Below are 21,666 nucleotides of genomic sequence, written 5' to 3' on the forward strand. Positions count from 1 at the left end.
ACTCTACCAGATGAACTTGGTGTCTACTAATACCTTTGTCCCACATTCCTGTTAGTCTTTTTCTTTTTGCCAGTTTTGGGCTTGGACTCAGGGCCTGAGCATTGCCCTTGGGCTTTCTCAAGGCTAGAGCTCTACCCCTTGAGCCACAGCACCATTTGTGGCTTTTTTTCTATGTATGTGGTACTGAGGAATTGAACTCAGGTCTTCGTGCATGCTAAGCAAGCACTCTACCACTAGGCCAAACTCCCAGCGCAAGTGTGCGCGCACCCCCCCTCATTAGTTTTCCTTTCTTTTCTTTTCCCTTCCTTCCTTCCTTTTTTTTTTCTCACTCTCTCTCTCTTTCTTTCTTTCCCTTCCTCTGGGCCTGGCAGTGTTCTTGAGTTTTCAGCTCGAGGCTACTGCCCTTAAGCCATAATCCAACTTCCTGTTTTCTGGTGGTTAATTGGAGATAAGAGACTGGGGACTTTTAGTGTCTAGGCTGACTTTGAACCAGGATTCACAGATCTCAGCCTCCAGAGTAGCTAGGTGTTGAGTTACCACACCCAGCCTGTTTGTCTTTTTCTTAGGGAAGGCTTGAACTCAGTGTCTCATACTCTCTAGGCCGAACTCTGCCACTGAGCCATACCTCCACTTCCAGCTTATTGCTCTTCAGAGATAAGTCTAAAATTTTTCTGTGTAGGCTGGTTTTGAATCTTAACTCTCTCGTCTTAGCTTCCTGAGCAGCTAGGGTTATAGGGATAATGGGTGTTTGGTGGATGTTACTTATCTTGCTTTAAGGGAGCTTCCTCAAAGGCTGTTTTGAGAATTTGGGGTCCATGAGCTTGGAAACATGTGGAAATAATTTTGCTGCTCTGTGGAGTGGCTGGTGCAAGGCTCTCTGTGGTTAGGGATAGGATAGCCTTTGTTGGTGTCACCTGGAGGCCATTGGGAGTATGCTGGTGACCTCATGCTCCCTCCTGCCACAGGAAAGTACCGGGAGTTCCACCGGCTATATGGTGAGAAGCGGTTTGGTGATGCTGCTTCTCTTCTGCTATCTCTCATGACTTCTCAAATTGCACCTCGCTCTTTCTGGATGACTCTGCTTACAGATGCCCTGCCCCTTTTGGAACAGAAACAGGTAAGGATTGAATAATCCCACTTTTTTTTCTTCTCCTCCTTTGTAGTTCCGACAGCTTAGCTCTGTAGGTGATGTACATTTTTTCAAAGGTAGCTGTGTGTGTGCATGAGTTTTCCTAGTTCCACATAGCAAATCCAGTGTTAACATCAGCAACGTGAGCCAAGGCTCTGTCCACCCATAGTAGCAGCCTAGGGCTTGACTAGAAGGCTGGATGGGAGATTAGGAAACCATAGTGTACTGTGCTAGCTCCCTTTACAACCCAAGGGCAAGACAACCTTGGATTAGCATAGACCTTCGGCAGCAGCCAATCAAAGAAATCTCTGTCCCCTAGGTGATTTTTTCAGCAGAACAGACTTATGAGTTGATGAGATGTCTGGAGGATTTGACTTCAGGGAAACTGGAGTGTGCAGAACTTCATGCTCATCGACTCCAGGTAATTTTAACTTCTGGGTAGATGGTGCCATGGTAAAGATGGGAAAATGAGCCATTTTGGGCTTTCACTCTCCACTCCCTCCACCTTTGGAACACTAGCTCCTTACAAACACACCTGCAATTTAGTGGATGACCATCCAGTCCAACACCAGTGCCCTGGGCATACTATTCCTGTACTTCGACTTGGCCAAGAGCATTTCAGGAATGCTGCCTGCTTGCTCTCATGCTGGCCCTCTACCTTGCAGGACGATGACATAGAGACCACCAAGGTGGAAATGATGAGACTGGCTCTTGCACGGAACCTTGCCCGGGCAATTGTGAGAGAAGGCTCATTAGAAGGTTCCTAATGAGCTACCAGCTGCTGCCATGTGGCAATGTATATAGATTTTTTAAATAAATGTGCTTTTGTAAATTAAAGGTGTCTTAAAATGATCTGCTCTGAAGGTGAGGTGGGAAAAAATTAATTTCTTGGTATGTTTTGCCTTGAGACTGGTCTTGCTCAAGCCATCTTCCTGCCTCCGGTAGCTGGGCACACTATGCACCTGGCTTAAGGATTAGCCACAAAGCATGTGGTAATATATACTCAAGCTTCTAGAACCCTGTACTTATTGTGTATGGGTAATTCCAGCCTATTTACCCATGTTTGGGATTCATAGATAACTTCCTGCCAGGGTGAATGGCGTCTTGTCTATATTAGGATTCCATGTAGGGCAAAAATGGTTTTATTTAACATGCAGCAGAACAAGGGCAGAGGAGTTGGTACATCCAATATAGCTGTTTCCATGAAGTAGTGACCTCTACAGTAATGAGTAACACTCATAATTGTGACATCTAATGCTTATCATAAAGGTACACTTCCACAGACATCCAGGGCTGAAGCAGCTGGTCTGGAAAGTTCTTGGATATTTTTCCTTAATTATTGAACATGATTCGGTTTTGACTTGTCCAGATGAAGCAGTGAAACCTGCTTGCTAAAGACAGGAGAAGGGGAGAAGAGGCAGTAGCCTTCCAGAGCCAGCTGACATTTGTGTTGGCGCCTTGGCCAGGAGTGCTGTGTGAGCCCTTCTCCAGAGGTAGCAGACCCCGAGCTGTCTGCACCTCTCAGAGCAGCTGCAGTTTGTGTAGGTGCTGTGGGGTCAGTAGCATGGTTGGCCTTGTGCACAGCTGGGTCATGCTAGCTAGGGCCGAGTGCTGTGAAGCAATAGGGTCTGGTGACTTGGTTCAAGCATGGCTCCTCATCACCTCCAGACCCAACATCTCGCTGACAGCACCCTTTCATATGTAGCTGGGGCACAGTGAGGACTCGGGGGCAGAACACAAAGACATTCATGTAGTGCAACGTGCTTGACCCTGAGGCTTCCTCAGCCCAACCAGAGGTGCCACACCACACTGTGGGTGGGGGTGGGGACAATGCAGGACACTGGGTTTGGGAATTGTCCTCCCCTTCAGACTGAGGACAGCTGTTTACTTCATGCCAAGCAAGAGGTAGTGAATAGGGTGGCTATCCCATGGCAGGAAATACACTCCAGTACCTGCTTCTGAAGGGGAAACATTAGCTTCAGCTTCTTTTCTATCCCTAGCTGAGATTGTCATGAGGCCAGATTCTGCTTCTGCTGGGCTAAGTTCCATGTCCCTCTGCGATGTCCATAGGACACAGCCTGTCACTTGCTAAGGACAAGCAGGCCACTCATGCTGCAGCATGACAGGATGCTGCTGCCCACAGGAGGCAGGATGGGGAGCAGTGAACCAGCTTTTCTCAGAGCTGCTGGTTTGCCCGCCTCTCTGGAAGAGGACAGCAGGGAAGCACAAGCTAGCAACTGAGGCTGCAGCGTGGTCTCAAGCCACCTGTCTTTGGGGGGTGAGGACCTGGTTGGTTCTTGAGGGGGTCTAAGAACCTTTCTGTAGAACCTTCCCTTGGGCATCCAGGAATGCCTGTACCGAGCAGGGAAACCTGTCCCAGACCAGCCAGGAAAACTTGGGGCTACTCCCCACCCCTTACAGTAAGTATATGGCTACTTCAAGTCACACAGGTAGATAGAAAACAGGTCCTTCAGGGGGCCAAGAAGGAGAGAGGATCACAGCAGTGAGCCTCTGGTCCACATCAAAGCTACAAATACTGCCGTTAGGATAGTGATCAGACCGACTAGAGCCCTCTCTGGCTCAGGGCAGCCTGCCTGCCTTCTCAGTGGAGGTCACAGCATCCTTTGGGGTCATAGGTTCCCCCACTGCTCCACAGGAGGAAACTGGTCCACCTCTCCCAGCTCTGTGCTCAGCTGCTCCCCCAAGGCAAAGGTCAGCCTATACCGAAGCCGCACCTTCTCCTGTGACAGAGGGCAGCAGGTGAGATAGAACCCAGTGCCCCACTTGCAAAATTGCCCTCTTCCCTGCCACCCACCTCCTGGTTTCCTGTGCTGGAGGTAGGATTCCTGTTCCCACCACATCCACCCATGCTCGGTCACTGGACCTGGGAAAAGGAAAGGATCCCTGCATTCTCTCCTGCTCACCTTCAGTGGATTTGCCAGCAGCATGACCTGGGTGATGGCTGCAGGTGGTTGGATGGGACTAAATGGAGACAGCTCTGTTCCAGAGGGCGGCTGCAACTTCACTTTCATGGACTAGAGAGAAAGAAGCTCCTTTAAAGAGAACTGCCTAGTAGACGCGAACAGGACAGACATGGTCTGGGGTCTGGTTAGGGTGAATTCAATGCCATTTGCCAGTCATTGCAGACCCACAGCATTCATGGTTCAAGATAAAAGGCAGTTTTGCCGGGTACAGTGGCTCATGCCTGTAATCTTAGCTACCCAGGAGGCTGAGATCTGAGGATTCCAATTCAAAGCCAGCCTGGCACTAAAGTGTCAGATTCTTTTCTCCAATTAACCATTAGAAAACCGGAAGTGGCACTGTAGCTCAAGGGGTAGGGTAGTAGCCTTGAGCTGAAGAGCTCAGGGACAGTGCCCAAACCCAGAATCCAAGCCCCACAACTGACCAAAAAAAAAAAAAAGATAAAGGCAATTCTGACTTCCTGGTACCTTAGGCACTGCAGCCTGCAGCACAATGCTTTTGATTGGCAAGGGGGCTGTATTCAGCATGGACACTACAACCACCAGAACATCAGGCCGGCCTGGTGGACACTCCTTGGCAAAGTGGAAGAGGATGCGGAATCCATTTTTATCATAGGCTGTCACAGGAAGGGCACTGCCTGCAAGAAGATAGTATATGCGTGGTAGGAGAATGTGCCAGAGAAGGAGCCCAGGTAGTGCCCGCTGTAGTCAAGTGGGAAAGAGGAAGGGTATAGGGTGGCTCTAAGTACAGTATTCCTTTATGTAGTCCAGGATTGGTGGGGGCTAAGGCCACACAGCCACAAGCAGAAGCTGAGACAGCAGGCAAGTGGACACTTAGCTACAAGGGATATCTGCACAGAGGGCTTGTGTCAACCCCCTGCACACTCTATAGTGCTCTGACTATGACTCCCTCCCCACTCCAACACCTACTAGGTTTGATTGATTCCAGGGGCACATGGACACTGGCCAGGGAGAGCTCGGGCCCCTTCACAGGGCTGCCTTGGGGCTGGAAGGCTGGTGGCTGGAAGAGAGGGCTGCTGGGCCCAGCAGAGAAGGGCAGGAGAGGCCTGGCTGGGACAGAGGTAGGGAGCCGGGGGGATGCGGTGGCACCAGGGGGAAAGCAAGAGGAGACAGGTTTCACCAAGCCTGAAGTCCTAGGAAGCAGGAAGGACAGAAGGCAAGTTGGACAGCAGGCCAGCAATAGCTCTTTGCCACCCCACACCCTCAAGCTTCTGACCTGACTGACCAGAATGCATCTTCATCCCCTTGAGACTCACTCTATGACCTGCACACCCAGCCCCACCCTCAGCCAACCAATCTATTGTCCCATCCTTTACACTTTGGCCTCTTCCAGAAGCTGATCGAGGCCATCCAAGTGATGCAGGGTGGTGTCCCCCAGCCCTGAGCCGTGGTGCTCAGGAGCTGTGGGCTCAGCCTTTGGGGCCATAGCTGGGGTGAGTCCAGAAGAGAACATGAAGGAGCCAGTGCTGGGGGCAGGCATGCTAGCTGAGACTACAGGCACAGAGAAGGCAGGTGGCGGTGAAGTGTGGGAGGTGCTGGAGGCAGGGGCTGAGGGGGTAAGCAGGGGCCCATCTGAGGGGCAGCAGGCAGCAGGCTCTGGCCTGGATTGGAAGAAGTCCAGGTCTGACTGTTCACCCTATAACAGAAACAGTATGTTAGCAAAGAGTTGGGAAAGTCAGCTTGTCACTCACCCAGTCCTGCAGAATTCTCCTGCCAGCCACTGGGGCTGCACCCTGAGCTGTCTGCAGCTGCTCATGAGGAAAGAAAAGACACTCTTTTTTTTTTTTTTTTTTTGGTCAATCATGGGACTTGAATTCTGGGCCTGGGCGTTGTCCCTGAGCTCTTCAGCTCAAGGCTACCACCCTACCCCTTGAGCCACAGCACCACTTCCGGTTTTCTGGTGGTAAATTGGAGTTTCACAGCCAGACTGCCAGGCTGGCTTTGAACCATGATCATCAGATCTCAGCCTCCTGAGTAGCTAGGATTACAGGCAGGAGCCATCGTGCCCAGCAGGACACTTTTCTTGCACTTGAGTGATGTCACCATGATTGTGCCCCTACCTGGAACAGGTGCCACTGGCTGTTTCCAACTGAGTCTTTAGGAGGAGCAGGGGGAGCTGGGTCAGTGAGGCCTGAGAACACAAAATTTTACATCTGTCCCCCTGAAGGTCATGTGACCAGAGGGCTCACATGTGGGGGTGGCCTTCAGGCAGCTATGGGGTGGGTTCATGGGAGCCCCCTTTTTATAAGCAGAGGTAATGGGCCTCCTAGGGAAGGAGGAACAGAGCAAGATCCCTGGAGTCCATCAGGAAGGCAGTCCTGGTAGCCTGGGGGAGCCCCTCAGCCTTCTGACTCCACAGTGTCTTTCTTACCCTCCCCCCACCGTGCAGAAGCCCGATGTAGCCACCCTGCAGGACACACCCAAGCAGAGGAGCTCCTCGTCCAGCAAGGACAGGCCATTGCTTGTGCTGTTGGACCCTGGGGGGGCATCAGCCTGGCTGGAAGAATGATTTCGTGGCGGTCCTGCAGTCTGGGGGGGTGGAGGGAGGATAGGGATGCCTGAGGAGGGTGGGACAGGTGCTGGGGCCAACACTGGGGATGAACTGTTTGGTGTGTCCAACTCAGCAAGGTCGATGAGAGTGCCATGGCTGGACGGGTTGTTTCCTAGATGAGGCAACAGAAGGGGAACGAGAATCATCAGTAGCACTCTTGCCTCCATGGCATTTTTTCCAGGGACATCTTGAAAAGCAAGCTAGGGAAGGCAGGAAAGGAAAAGTTCCCATCCATACCTCCTGGCCTCTGGGACCTGTAGGTCCACTTGTGGTCGGGTGATGGGAAGTTGGGGCTGGTCTGGAGGGTCCCAGAATGGGGAACCAGAACATTTTACCTTCAGAATCAGGCATGGTTGAGGTGGTCACATCACCATTGATGATCTGCCCTTCAACAATTGTTTTGTAAGAGTTGATGACGCGGGAGAGGTTGTCGCTGGCCTGCAGGATGTCCCCTAAAGCAGAAGAAAGACTGCATTCCTGGCCATGGCAGCTCACATGTATTTATCCAAATTCCTGGCTCATCTTTGCCAATGGCCCTTTCCTTTTCACTTACCTAAACTATTATCATTGTCCTCTGTCTCGCTGGCTAATTTAAATAATGTCCTTCTCTTGTTTTCACACCGATCATACAGCTCCTGGGAGAGACCCAGACAAAAGTCACAACGAAAGAGGCCTTCAGAAATCATCTGATTCAGGGATGCTGTCCAGAAAATGGCAGGGCTCCCTAAGTGCCACAGACAGACAGCTGCTGTTCTTCCACCAGCTTTCACCAGACCTGTCACCCAAGCCATGAACATGAACTGTCAGTCTAGTGGGACAGCAGAAAGAAGGAAGCCCCTTCCTGCCCCTTGGCTGACATGTTCCTTCAGAACTAGAGTATTTATGCAGCCACAAGGGCAGGATGCCAGGGAAAGCCCTTCTGTCCAGATTTCCCCAATGCAGAAAGGAAAGGCCAAAAGCAGACTGAGCTCAGACTCTACTACTCACCCAGGGTGTACTGGCTAATCTTGTACACACACACACACTTCCATCTCCCCAATGCCACCCAGATGAACAGCCTCACAGACAGCAGGCATGGTCCCCTTAGGTTGGTGTCTACAGAGCAGCTGGCGAGGCAGCTATGACTACCTTCATAAGCTCCTTATCGGCAGGCGAGGAGTACTCATGGCTGTAGTGCAGCAGCATCTCATGGAGCAGCTTCACGTTGTTGCTCACCTCCTCCAGTGTGTGCATGCGCTTGGTCACCTTCTGGATCCGAGCCTCGTCCTGCCTCAGCCAAGAGGGGCAGGAGAAAGCGAGCTCACCTGGCCTATCTTCCCGCCTCACCAAGTGGGGATGGTAGCTCAAGAGCCCTGGAGCTCTGCTCAATGTTTCTTGGGACCATGGGTCTTTTACAGTGACACCCTCCCCTCAATAACACGCCCAGTTCCCTGAGCCTCTCCCCCTGTCCTTCCCTCCCCCACTCCAGCATTCTTCCTCCTCCTCCTCACTCCAGTGGGAGCTGTGGGCAGGGGACTTCTGTACTCTGGCCCCTGCTCCTTTCCCCCATACCCACAAGGCCCACTCACTTCCTTCACCATGGACTTGATAAGCTTATTGGCCTCTTGCAGATCATCTGGGTTTTTGCTTTTTAGCAGCTTGGCTAAAAGCTGGAAGAGAAAGGTATGAAGAGTGATGGGAAGGGGTCCCCTGACTGAAGGACTATGGAAATACTGGAGTTCCCGGAGAACCAAGCAAAGCCGTTTCCCCTGCCACCACTTCTCATCCCATAGAATCCCAGGCCCGGGATGTATTTCACCTTGGATTTCTCCTCATCATCAAACACAGGGTTTTTAGGACGAGGGGGTGGAGAGGGGATCAATGTTCTGTCCATAGGGATTGGAGGGTCAGATTGTACTATGCCTAGGAGGAGACACAAAAGGGAGAGCGCATGCTCAGGACATGGTCACCTTGCCCCCTCTGCCCTGTGATGAAGACCCATAGAAAAGGCAAGAGACATGCCAGAATACTCATATTTCTACCACTAAGCGCCCATTGAACTTGGCCCTGATGCCCTTCAGGAGGAGAAAAGCCTGGGGACCTCTACCCCCCCCCCCTTTGCTTCCTTGCCTTGGCTGCTTTCAGAGCTACCTGGAGGGTGGAGGAAGGTTGACACATACCCTGTCTCTTCAACATATGGTAGGCATCTTTGATCTTGGCTTCTTCTGGCAGGGCTACTGTCCAGCTATAAAGCAACTCAATGACTTTGGTCTTCACTTTCTCAGACACTCTGTCTCCCAAGTACTAGGAGACAAATGGAAACAGGAAAATCTAGTAACTGCAGTTTGGAGGCAGAGTGTCAGGCTCTTATCATGGCAATGAAATGTTCTTGCACTAGTTAGTCCCCACGACTGCTACAAGACAGCAGATGTCAAAGTATGAGAGCCAGGGAGAGGGGGGCCCCGGTGGCATGGCTCTGTCTCCTTGGACACAGCTCACCGTGAGGCAGGGATTGGGAGGTCCTTATTGCACTTCCACATATAAGTTGCCTAAAGCCTAACTGCATTCTTGCATGAAAAAACATTTGCTAAGCCAGGCAAGGTGGCTCACACCTGACTTCTCAGGAGGCTAAGATCCGAGGATCAAAGCCAGCCCAGACACTAAAATCTGTGAGACTCTTATCTCCAACTAATGATGAGAAAACAAGAAGTGATATTGTGGCTCAAGGGGTAGGGCAGTAACCTTGAGCTAAAGAGCTCAGGGACAGTGCCCAGGTCCAGAGTTCAAGTTCCACAATCAAGAAAGAACAGTAACAAAACACTTCCTACAGTCCTATCAGGACTAGAGCTCCAGCCTATAGGGCACCTGGGCACTGGTGACTTCCACCTGTAATCCTAGATGCTCACGAGGCTGAGATCTGAAGATCGCTATTTGAGGCCAGCCTGGGTAGGAAATTTCATAAGATTCTTACTGTCAAAAAAAGCCAGACATGGAGGTGTGGTTCAAGTGGTAGAGCGCCAGCATTGACTGAAAAAGCACCAAGGCTCTGACTTCAATCCCCAATACTGGCACACACGCGCGTCCACAGAAGCAAGAAAATTGTCATTGACTGACCTTTGGAGAGACAACTTTGATTAACTCATTCAAAAACCGGAACTTTCCCACTTCGTTATGAAACCTCCTCCCACAGTTCTTCATACACGCCTCCAGCACCTGTTGGCAAAAGGAGGAGGTTCTCTCTCAGTGATGGCAGCTCTGGTTCTAGAATCCAGTGCCAAGCAAATATTCCCAGGGGAAGCAGCTCATTCCAAGTGGGGTGCTTGCTGTGTTCCAGGAAATAGAGGTTAAGCCACAATCACTCACCATCTACCCCTCAAATGGTACCTCTGCAGGAGATATTCTGCAGGAGCCAGAGTAAGAAATGCTGAGACCCCACCCCCTGACAACTAAGTGTCTCTAAACATTACCAAAGTCCCCTGAGGAGCAGAACCATCTTCCTTGAGAATCACTATTTCAAGATCTTGGCTCTACAGTCACCATGACAGAAGTGTGTATCACTGCTTCTCCAGAAACCCTTTTAAGTCCGGGTCAAAGAGGGCCACAGACTGCTGTCCGCCCAGCTGTTCTCTAGCTTAGGGAATGCCAGGAGGTACTCAGTATCCTGTGGTACTTTTTTTGGTAGGTCTTGGGGCTTGAACTGGGCTTGGGCGCTGTCCCTGAGCTCTTCAGCTCCAGGCTACTATCCTGCCCTTGAGCCAAGCCCTACTTCATGTTTTCTAGAGATTAACTGGAGATAAGAGTCTTAGGTCCTTTTGTGCCTCGGCTGGCTTTGAACCTTGATCCTCAGATCTCAGCCTCCTGAGTAGCTAGGATTACAGGTGTGAGCCACCTCGCCCAGCTGATTTTTTGTGACTAGTCCTGGGGACTGAACTCAGGGCCTGAGCACTGTCCTTGGGCTTTCTCAAGGTTAATGCTCTACCACTTGAAGCCATAGCACTACTTCCAGCTTTTCTATGTATATGGTACCAAGGAATCGAACCTGGGTCTTTGTGCACTCGGCAAGCACTCTACCACTAGGCCAAACATCCAGCTCCTCCTTTGTACTTCTCATTTTGAACTCTCTTAGTTTGAATCAAGGCTAAGATCTCTGTCCTGTAAACACACCCATGTGGGAAACTTCACTGGTATCCAAATTATTTTTAGCTATAGAATAAACTGCTCATCTCACTCTTCTTTAGAGTCAGCTGCTGCCTAACTCTAAAGGGGTAAGATTTCTAGAAAACTCTGAGTCCAAGGTCCTGCTTCTAAGGCATCTTCCCATGGCAGCTCTGCCTCTTCCAGTGACCACACACCATGCTGGAGAGGTGGATGCTTCTGGTCCAGATGTCTCTAAACCTTAGGCCTTGGCTCAGAGGCACAGCCCATACACCTATAGACTGGTTGACTGAATATATATATCAAAGACTTGGCTGGCTTTTGGGCACAAACTCCCAGAATTACCAAGGGTCAAATGGGTGCATGAGGAAAGGCCTGGGTGGGTGAGGACTTACTGCTTTCATCTCTGGGAGCAAAGACCTACCGTCAGGGCCTGCAAGGCTTCCCATTCCTGTGGAGACTGGATCTTGTGGGCCAACAATCGGACAGCGATCTGGGGCCTGGTGGGTAAGTAAACCAGTCAGTACATCACCTTGGACCATGTGGCCAGGCCTCCTGGACACTTTCTGGCTATCTCCTATTCCATTCACCGCCCCTTCCCCAGCAAGACTTACCCTTCAAGCTCCTTGTTGATTTGATCACAGAAGCCGATTATGTATTCCCAGTCCTCCTGGCGGTTGGAAGGATTCGTGGCTTTATCTTAGGACAAAACAAAGAGGATACAATACTGTTATCAACAGCAATGAGAACACAAAGGAAATTTTTCTTCACTTTTTATTTTTTAACTTGGGACTGGAGCTTGAATTTAGGGCCTGGATGCTATTCCTGAACTTTTTTCCACTCAAGGCCTATCACCCTGAGCCACAGTACCACTTCCAGTTTTCTAGGGATTAATTAGAGATAAGTCTCACAGACTTTTCTGCTTGGGCTGATTTTGAACCATGATCCTCAGATCTCAGCCTCCTGAGCAGCTAGGACTACAGGAGTGAACCACCAGCACCCAGCTTTCTTCACTTTTCTTGGCAGCATTGGGGCTTGAACTCAGGGCCTGGGCACTGTCCAAGCCTCTCTATGATCAAGGCTAATGCTCTACCGAACCACAGCACCACTTCTAGTCTTCTGTACTGAGGAATAGAGCCCAGGATATGCTAGGCAAGCACTCTAACATTAGGCCACACTCCCAGCCCTTCTTCACAGTTTTCAGGCACCAAATTTTGCTTCCAAATTTCTTGTCTCAGCCAGGAGTTTGCCCTAGTGGTAGAGTGCTTGTCTAGCATGCATAAAGAACTGGGTTTGATTCCTCAGTACCACATACAAATCCTTAGCTTTACGGAGCTCAGAGCATGGAACAGGATCCAAAGAATAAACACAAATATAGATTAACATACTCATAAATACCCTTACAAAAACTTGCAGATCTAACAAATTCAGATAAGTCCAGTTATATAAAAATGAAGCAGGGGGCTGGGAATGTGGCTTAGTGGTAGAGTGCTTGCCTAACATGCACGAAGACCTGGGTGCGATTTCTCGGTACCACATACATAGAAAAAGCCAGAAGTGGTGCTGTGGCTCCAGTGGTAGAGCTCTAGCCTTGAGAAAGTCCAAGGACAGTGTTCAGGCCCTGAGTTCAAGCCCCATGACTGGCACAAAAAAAAAAGAAAGAAAGAAAGAAAAAAAAAAAAGAAACAACCAAGGCCGGGAGTTTGGTCTAGTGGTAGAATGCTTGCCTAGCATGCACGAAGACCCAGGTTCAATTCCTCAGCACCACATACATAGAAAAAAGCCGGAAGTGGTGCAGAGGCTCAAGTGGTAGAGCTCTAGCCTTGAGAAAATCCAAGGACAGTGCTCAGGCCCTGAGCTCAGGCCCAGGACTGGCCAAAAAAGAAAGAAAGAAAGAAACAAACAGAAAAGGCTGGAAATGCTACTGTGGCTCAAATGGTACAGTGCAAAAAGAAGCTCAGGGACAGTGCCCAGGCCCCAGGGTTCAGGCCCCAGGATTGGCAGGAAAAACAAACAAACAAACCAAAGCCAGCTGCGGTAGCTCATTCCTATAATTCTAGCTACTCAGGAGGCTGAGATCTGAGGATCATGGTTCAAAGCCAGCCTGGGCACTAAAGACCATTGAAATTCTGATCTCTAATAAACCACTAGAAAACTGGAAGGGGCCCTGTGGCTCAAGGGTAGGGTGGTAGCCTTGAGCCTGAAGAGCTCAGGGACAGCTCCCAAGCCCAGAGTTCAAGCCCCACCACCAAAAAAAAAAAAAAAAAAGACACTGAAGCTGGTATTCAGTAAGTAGAAATGACTAAGAAATGTTTCTAGTCTAGTGTCTTATTTTTTATTTATTTATTTTTTGTCAGTCCTGGGCCTTGAACTCAGGGCCTGAGCACGGTTCTTGGGGTTTCTCAAGGCCAGAGCTCTACCACTTGAGCCACAGCACCACTTCTGGCTTTTTTCTCTATGTGTATGGTACTGAAGAATCAAACATAGGTCTGTGTGCATGCTAAGCAAGCACTCTACCACTAAGCCAAACTCCAGGCCCCAAAAGTCACATTTTTTTTTTTTGTTGGACGTGGGATTTGAACTCTGGTTAGTCTAGTATTTTATGTAATCAGATTGGACTAGATTGAAAATACAGACACTGAGAAAATACAAATACTTTTTTTTTTTTTTTTAGTGCGTCATGGGGCTTGAATTTTGAGCCTGACACTGTCTCTGAGCTCTTCAGTTCAAGGCTACCACCCTACCACATGAGCCACAGCCCCACTTCCCGTTTTCTAGTGGTTAACTGGAGATAAGAGTCTCACAGTCTTTATTGCCTGGGCTGGCTTTGAACTGTGATCCTCAGATCTCAGCCTCCTGAGTAGCTAGGATTATAGGTGTGAGCTGCCGTGGCCAGCTGTTCCCCAGTTTTGAAGCTCATCAGTGACCAGTGGACCTTTACCAAGCCCCTACTAAGTAAGCACCAGCCACTGTGCTCTACCCCTTGAACACATCAATGGGATGGAGTGTTCAGCGCCCTCCATTTAAACAGCCATCCATCATCATGTACAGACACAATGCTGGAAAGTTCTGAAGGCTGTTGAGGCTTTAAGTCACTACTGAATGACAATTTGGTAACACTTGGTTTTGGCAGCCTTTTCTGTTCCCTAGCACAAGTATTTAGAGGATGGTCCACCTGCAGAGGCTCAAGGTTTTCTTCTTCTTCCAAATTTGCTTAATTTAGAGCTTCAGGCTCAGAAGATGTATATCCTCTCAACACACTCACATTACCCATGAGACTGACAGCTCTCTGACAAGGGATCCGGTTAGAAGTTCCTAAATTCTGATATCTTACGACTATGGGTGTTTTCTTAGCTTTAAAAGTCACCAGTTAGACTTGGAAAAAAATATTAAGTGAAAGGAACATAGGCTCAATGGTTTCCTTCATGTGTAATAATTAGTACAAACCTAGGATTCTCCTAGCAGAGGATTACAAGATGCATAAGGCCATCTAGGATGTGGCTAAATGAAAGGATATCCAGGATATGGAAATAAGAGCTTTATCTTGAATGATTGTTGTTCTTAATGTACTATGTAATTTCTCTTCTCCTTTGTTGCCCTTCGGTTAATCTCATATTGTTATAGTATCTGACTTTGTTACCTGGTATATTGTATATATGTTTTTATTTGTTTATTTGAAATAGGAAATGGAAGGCAGGAAAACAAGATGCTTGGGAGGGGAGTGGGGGACAAAAATGGGGATAAAAAAAAACATGAGAAGGGGTATCAATTTGTGAGAAGTAATGCACCTTCTCTCTGGTGAATATAACTGTAACCCCTCTATACATTACAATAAAAAATTTAAAAAAATTCAAGGCAATTAAAAAAATCACTAGTTAGAAGCCAGGTGCTAGTGGCTCATGTTTATAATCCTAGCTACTCAGGAGGTGGAGACCTGTGGATTGAAGCTTGAAGCTAGCCTGCGCAGGAAAGTGCATAAGGCTCTTGTCTCCAATTAACCACTAGAAAAGTAGAAATGGGCTGGGCAGTGGCTCACACCTGTAATCCTAGCCACTCAGGAGGCTGAGATCTGATGATCCCTGCTCAAAGCCAGCCCCAGCACTAAAAAGTCCCTGAGACTCACATCTCCAATTAATCACCAGAAAACCTGAAGTGGTGCTGTGACTCACAGAGGTAGTGTTAGCTTTGAGCAAAAAAACCCCTAAGAGATAGTGCCCTGAGTTGAAGCCCCACAATCATCATCAACAACAACACAACAAAAATCGCCAGTTAGGCGACCAGGAGTTTGGCCCAGTGGTAGAGTGCTTGCCTACCATGCACGAAGACCCAGGTTCGATTTCTCAGTACCACATACATAGAAAAAAGCCAGAAGTGGTGCTGAGGCTCAAGTGGTAGAGCTCTAGCCTTGAGAAAGTCCAAGGTCAGTGCTCAGGCCCTGAGCTCAAGCCCAGGACTGGAAAAAAAAAAAAATCACCAGTTAGAATGAAGCCTTGGAACTAATTTCTATCACTTGAGATTACTTCAGGTTTTCACATGACACCAAGAAGCTGTGGAACTCAAAATTTTGATGCTCTCAGGAAGTACACCCCCTCCTAACACTTTTATCTTTTGGGACGAGTGACATACCTCACAATTCATAGTATTTGAAATGGAAAAGTGTTTTCCATATACAGTAAAATGTGAATCACGGCCGGGAGTTTGGCCTAGTGGTTAAAGTGCTTGCCTAGCATGCATGAAGACCCGGGTTCGATTCCTCGGTACCACATACATAGAAAAAAAAAAGCCGGAAGTGATGCTGAGGCTCAAGTGGTAGAGCTCTACAGCCTTGAGAAAGTCCAAGGACAGTGCTCAGGCCCTGTGCTCAAGCCCAGGACTGGCAAAAAAAAAAAAAAAATGTGAATCCCGCACCCCATACACAGTGGACAGTCAAGAATCATCTCATTCTTCTCATTGTTCCTCTATCTGTAGCACTGACACCTTCAAGAACTTTTCACTGTGTTCCTGCATTCATGCCTAGAATCTCACGTCTCCATAGTCTCCTCTATGAATCTGCAGGAAGCACTATCATGCACAGGGCACAAAAAGCCTGACCAGAGGCGTGATCAGTGCCATTTCCTAGGGACTTCAGCTGGCCCTATGGCCACTGATATCCCAGCAGGGCACATGTTCCCCAAGCCACTCAACATTCTCTTTCTCCAAGCACCAAGGCAACACTAGAGTCTCCCTTGTAGACCCCGACTTCTGGAACCACCCCATTGGGCCCTGCTCTGACTCATGGTTTCTATTTTTGGGTCTCTGGTAAAAGCCTCATTCTCTGCTTCGTGCTTCTAGATGTCTTGCTCTTATTCTCAGCCTAATTCTATGTCTAGCTTTGACTTTTGGGGGACCGAAAAATATCACAGGGTGATGAAAACAGCACCACTGAGTACCCCATCTTAGCATGGCTCAGATACCCCCAGGGGAAAGAAATTCCACAGGCAGTGATTGGAAATGGGCAGGTGCAAAAGCATGGGCTAGAAAGAGATCACGATCACTATGTATGCTCAGTCTTGAACCAGGATGTGGTTAGTTAGCATGTCTCTCTTAGCACTCCCCTACCCCAAAAATTAATGAACAGAGTGCTAGACCTAAAAGACCATACATAAAGAACAAGAAAGAGACCTTGAGGAAGTTGTGCATAATCAGTGCATAAAGCCTGACAGTATCTAATTACAAAGGTTAATTTGGTAAAGAAATGAGCCTGAAAACAGTCATCATTTCTCCTGAGTTAAAAAAAAAAGGCTCTATAAATGGTGTTACTATTCAAAAACCCATTTTTCTCCCACTCCCAGGCACTGCAGCTTGAAACCTCACTGTTGATTCCTCTTCCTACCCATTCCTGTCAGTCCTGGAGTCTCTTTCTTCTGTGTCTTTTCTAATCTCTTCATTTCTTGTCCACAGTACCTCCTTGCTTCAGAACTGTCCCAATTCTATGTAAAATCCCTTTATCAATCATCTGAATATTTCTGATTGCATCAGTTACCCAAGAGCTAGGGACTTGAACTAGATAACACCTAATAATACCTAGATAATACCTGTAATCCTCACTACTCAGGAGGCTGAGATGTGAGGATTATAGTTCAAAGCAGTCCAGGCAGGAAAGTCTATGTATGAGCCTATTAGCTCCAACTAACCACCAAAACACCAGAAGTAAAGCTGTGACTCAAACAGAAAAGCACTAGCCTTGAGCTCAGTGCCCAAGCCATGAGCTCACATCCCAGGATGGGGAAGGAAGGAGGGAAAGAGGGAGAAGGGGAAAGGGGGAGAGAGGGAGAGGGAGGGAGGTAGAGAGGGAGGAGAGAAAGAGGGAGAGAGGGTGAGACAGAAAGAGAGAGAGAGAGAGAGAGAGAGAGAGAGAGAGAGAGAGAGAGAGAGAGAGAGAGAGAGAGAAAGGGGTATAGCCTAATGGTAGAGTGCTTGCCTACCCTGGGTTCAATTTCTTAGGACCACATAAATAGAAAAAGCTGGAAGTGGTGCTGTGGCTCAAGTGGTAAAATGTTAGCCTTGATCAAAAAAAGCTCAAGAACAATGCCCAGGCCCTGAGTTCAAGTTCCAGGACTGCCAAAAAAATTAAAAAAATAAAAGAGGGAAGGTGGGTAGGTAGGCGGGAGGGAGGGGAGAGATGAAGGAACAAAGGAAGAGAGGGAGGGAGGGAGGAAGAAAGAAAGCAAAGGAAAGGAAAGGAAGGAGTAGGGACTTGATAAGAGTAGAAATTTTTCTTGGGTTAGAATTTCCTATTTTACAGAATTTGATCCTAACAACCCAGGCTTTATTTCATACACCCTTCTAGGAGCACAGTGCTTGCTTAAGCCAGCTAAACTTCCTTCCTTATTGTGTACCCCACACAGGCTGGCTCCCCTCCAAATCATCATCCAGCGTTTCCTTAACTTATTTTTCCCAATTTTCTAAGGCCTTGTCTGACTTCCATCTCCTTATTAGATCATCTTCCAGTCTCCTTTACTCCAGTTTCCTAAAGAAGCTGCGCTATCTTATCTTTCCATCCCCCCCCCCCCTGTGTCAGTAGTGGGACTGAAACTGTGGGCTTAGGCGCTGTCCATGAGCTCTTCAACTCAAGGCTACCTCCCTACCCCTTGAGCCACAGGGCCACTTCCATTTTTCTGGTGATTAATTGGAGATAAGGGTCTCTCCCAGGGCCAGGAGTTTGGCCTAGTGGTAGAGTGCCTGCCTACCATGCAGGAAGACCAGGTTCGATTCCTTGGTACCACATACATAGAAAAAGCCAGAAGTGGTGTGGTGGCTCAGGGTAGAACACTAGCCTTGAGGAAAGTCCAAGGACAGTGCTCAGGCCCTGAACTCAAGCCCAGGACTGACCAAAAAAAAAAAAGTCTTTCTGACTTTTTAGTGGCCAGGCTAACTTTGAACTGCAATCTTCAGATCTCAGCCTCCTAAGTAGCTAGGATTGTAAGTGTGAGTCATGGTGTGCAGCTATCTTTCCATTTCTTTTTTTTTTTTTTTTTTGCCAGTCCTGGGCTTGAGCTCAGGGCCTGAGCACTGTCCTTGGACTTTTTCAAGGCTAGAGCTCTACCACTTGAGCCTCAGCACCACTTCTGGCTTTTTTTCTATGTATGTGGTACCGAGGAATCGAACCCAGGTCTTCATGCATGCTAGGCAAGCACTTTAACCACTAGGCCAAACTCCCGGCCCTCTTTCCATTTCTTTATCCATTCCTGCATCACACCCATCAAACTGAGGGCAAAGACTGCTTAACCTTTCAATGACATTTTTTCTGGATGCTGGGGATCCAACCTAAGATTTGTACATGCTATGCAGCTAATTGTTCTGCTTCTAGGCCATATTTCCAGTCCTTGCCTGAACTTCCTGATTTTTCCTAACTCGTCTCACAGCAGGGCACTGCTATTTCGTGTTAAGATTCCTGAAGTCATCAGGAAATGGTTTATAGGCAAAGAGACTCTGAAGTGGATTCTGAAGGATTTCATTGATCATAAAGGAGTGGGGTGGGGTGGGGCTGGGAATGTGGTTTAGTGATAGAGTGCTTGCCTAGCATGCATGAAGCCCTGGGTTTGATTCCTCAGTACCACACAAACAGAAAAATCCAGAAGTGGCACTGTGGCTCAAATGGTAGAGTACTAGCCTTGACCAAAGAAGCTCAAGGACTGTACCCAGGCCCTGAGTTGAAGTTCCAGGACTGCCCCCCCCAATCAAAACAAAACAAACAAACAACAACAAAAACAGCAGGGCTTTCAGGTTAAAGGAGAACAACATGTGTTTGTGCTCTGAGAACAACAGAATGACCAAGTCAGGGAGAAACATCAGATAGCCATATTGAAAATGGCAGGAAATAATGATGGTCAGATTACAGGGGTAGCAGTACATTTGGCAATAGTAGAATGACTTGATTCAGAACTGCTCTCCAGGGAACAGAATAGATCAAGGAAAAAAGAGAAAAGGAGAGGCATGAGGCATTACCAAAAGGAAGCTGTGGCAGTAATTGAAGCAAACCATGGGGCCAAAAGGAACTTGACTTAGATGTTGCTGACCCTAAGCACTACTTTTTGTAATGCTTATGTTTCCAGGGGGAAACATAAGAACCATAAAGATGAAGAGAAGAGTGGAAGAATTTCCTTACATACACACACCACACCACACACACACTGTCGAGATTTGAATTCAGGGCCTCCAATTTGCTACACAAGATTTCTACCAGAGGAGCCACACCACTAGCCAAGAAAGGAAGAAAACAAGCCGGATGTAGTGGGTCACATCAGTAATCCTAGCTACTCAGGAAGGTGAGATATGAGGATCGAGATTTAAAGCCATCCCAGGCACTAAAGACTGTGAGACTTATCGACAATTAATCATCAAAAAACTGGAAGTGGCTCAAGGGGTAGGGCGACACAGCTGAAGAGCTGAGGGACAATGCCTGGGTCCAGAGTTCCACTCCCACCACTGACAAAAAAAAAGAAGAAATCTAAATAAAATGTAAACATTGCTACAAAGTCAAAACTAACAGGAATAGTAAAGGTCAACTGGAGTCTACAAATGTTCTCTTCTTCCTGTCACCTTCTCTCCTGTTTCAATGTATCAATGTATCTTTAAATAAAATCTATTAACTTTAGGTCACTAAATTATTCCAACATTCCCATTAACATTTATAAACCAAACCACAGTGGTACAGGTATGGTTCGATTAGAATCAGAGTGTTTGCTTTTCAGAGATATTGTGGCAGCAGAACCCGCTTTGCTAGGATACTTGGCATACAATGTATGTATGTGTACATCAGAATTGGGGCTGGACATCAAAGCCTAGATGCTGTCCCTAATCTCTTCCACTGTGAGCGGGCACCCTACCACTTTGAGTCTCAGCTTCACTTCCAATTCTTTGGAAGTTAATTGGAGGTAAGAGTTTTGTAGATTTTCTTGCCCTAGCTGGCTTCCAACCTCTGTCTGAGATCTCAGCCTCCTTAGTAGCTAGGATTATTGGTGTGAGCCATCAGCCCCAGGCCCTATAAGCGTAATGTTAAGTTCCTCTCTTTGAGGGGATTTATTAAGATTAGGCAATTATGGTTAACAGCTGTCACCTGAAGATTCCACTCAGTGAGATCCCAGTACAAATCAGTACCTAGGCAATTTATGCAATCTATCTGGCCCAATTTCCATCACTGCTTAATGAGGCTTCCAGGGGGACGGGGAAAATTCACTTATTAACCCCTCACTTAAGCGTTAATAAATTCACTAATCAATTTTATTCACCCCATCAATTGCCTTATAACAAGCTAGCTCTTATTCCCTCAGAGCAATGCGTATTAGCGATTATATTAATATACCACAACAGCTATACCTTCATGCTTCTCTTCCTTATGATGTCTTAAGAGTGTGTCTGTGAGGAGGTGGGGAGGGGGCTATCAAGCCATATAAAGCTTCGCCCAAAAAAACAGCTCCCTTCTCTACCATCGCTCTCTTTGGAAAATTACTTCAAACGTTCTTCCTGTGGCTTAGTGGTAGTGGCTTGTCTGGCATGCACGATGCCCCGGGTTCAATTCCTCAGTACCACATACACACAAAAAAGCCAGAGGCGGATCTGTGGCTCAAGTTGGTAGAGGGCCAACCTTGAGCAAAAGCAGCTCAGGGACAGTGCGAGGCCCCGAGTTCAAACCCCGGGACTGGGGAGCAGCGGCAACAACAAGCACTGGGGCCGGGCGAAGCCGTCCCTGGAGGACATCGGACACGGTCCAGCTGACTCTGGAGCCGCCAGGCTTGTGCGCTGCGGCGCAAGCCAGCACCCCGTCACTCACCCTTGGCTCGGGGGACGCGGCTGCAGGAGTCCCGCAGGCCCCGCCGGGAGCGGCCCTGCACCCCGGCCCCCCGGCCTCCCCAGGCACCGAAGCCCGTCACCCCGTCGAATCGGGCTGTCACGTTCTCCCGGCCCGGGAGCCCTCGAGCTGTCACCGCCACGCGCGGGAACGAGAGGATGTGCCGAGGCAGGCCACGTATCGCGAGATGCTCGCCATGGGGGAGCCCGCGGAGCCCGGGCAGGGGGCGTCGGGGGAGGGGGCGCGCAGACCGGGCAGTTCGGGGGCAGGCAGAAACGGCGCCGCTACTCACTCAGCCAGGACTCCAAGCTCTCCCCTTCCGCCTCAGCCATATTGCTGCTGCCCGGGCCAGCCCCGCGGCTTCAAACCTCGCGAGATTCTGCACGAGACCGTCCGAGGTGCGGCGTACATGGGGGCCTGAGAGGAGAGAGCGCTGCCACCGGAGGTCGCGCCAGACTGCGGCCGCTCCCGGGAATATTAATGTTCTTTGGGATCTTCTGTTTTGGGGGGGGACAGCGGG

General features: G+C 48.6%; 2 protein-coding genes across 3 annotated transcripts in view; one reads left to right on the forward strand and one right to left on the reverse strand.

Moving 5' to 3' along the window:
* Nup85 (nucleoporin 85) overlaps nucleotides 1-1,966 on the forward strand; it is an 18,051-nt gene extending 16,085 nt beyond the window's left edge. The window contains exons 17-19 of the mRNA XM_090350269.1: nucleotides 966-1,117; nucleotides 1,449-1,550; nucleotides 1,795-1,966. Of these exons, the coding sequence (XP_090206395.1) occupies nucleotides 966-1,117; nucleotides 1,449-1,550; nucleotides 1,795-1,896 (356 nt within the window). The 3' untranslated portion in view covers nucleotides 1,897-1,966. The remainder of the gene's footprint in view (nucleotides 1-965; nucleotides 1,118-1,448; nucleotides 1,551-1,794) is intronic.
* Nucleotides 1-21,570, reverse strand: part of Gga3 (golgi associated, gamma adaptin ear containing, ARF binding protein 3) — a 26,239-nt gene extending 4,669 nt beyond the window's left edge. The window contains exons 1-17 of one of the 2 annotated variants that reach the window (XM_090350267.1): nucleotides 21,439-21,570; nucleotides 11,431-11,515; nucleotides 11,241-11,316; nucleotides 9,776-9,874; nucleotides 8,842-8,965; nucleotides 8,481-8,584; nucleotides 8,251-8,331; nucleotides 7,811-7,948; nucleotides 7,236-7,317; nucleotides 7,018-7,134; nucleotides 6,552-6,794; nucleotides 6,192-6,262; nucleotides 5,448-5,767; nucleotides 5,041-5,264; nucleotides 4,579-4,748; nucleotides 4,054-4,164; nucleotides 2,256-3,870 (exon numbers count right to left, since the gene is read on the reverse strand). In XM_090350267.1, the coding sequence (XP_090206393.1) occupies nucleotides 3,760-3,870; nucleotides 4,054-4,164; nucleotides 4,579-4,748; nucleotides 5,041-5,264; nucleotides 5,448-5,767; nucleotides 6,192-6,262; nucleotides 6,552-6,794; nucleotides 7,018-7,134; nucleotides 7,236-7,317; nucleotides 7,811-7,948; nucleotides 8,251-8,331; nucleotides 8,481-8,584; nucleotides 8,842-8,965; nucleotides 9,776-9,874; nucleotides 11,241-11,316; nucleotides 11,431-11,515; nucleotides 21,439-21,478 (2,196 nt within the window). In that variant the 5' untranslated portion in view covers nucleotides 21,479-21,570 and the 3' untranslated portion in view covers nucleotides 2,256-3,759. Of the gene's footprint in view, nucleotides 1-2,255; nucleotides 3,871-4,053; nucleotides 4,165-4,578; nucleotides 4,749-5,040; nucleotides 5,265-5,447; nucleotides 5,768-6,191; nucleotides 6,263-6,551; nucleotides 6,795-7,017; nucleotides 7,135-7,235; nucleotides 7,318-7,810; nucleotides 7,949-8,250; nucleotides 8,332-8,480; nucleotides 8,585-8,841; nucleotides 8,966-9,775; nucleotides 9,875-11,240; nucleotides 11,317-11,430; nucleotides 11,516-21,438 lie in introns of those variants that run through there. The other variant, XM_090350268.1, reaches the window with a different exon arrangement.
* Nucleotides 21,571-21,666: the final 96 nt, after the last annotated feature.

The sequence above is a fragment of the Megascapheus bottae genome, chromosome 17, assembly GCF_031878675.1.
Source record: "Megascapheus bottae isolate mThoBot1 chromosome 17, mThoBot2.hap1, whole genome shotgun sequence".
Classification (NCBI taxonomy): Eukaryota; Metazoa; Chordata; class Mammalia; order Rodentia; family Geomyidae; genus Megascapheus; species Megascapheus bottae.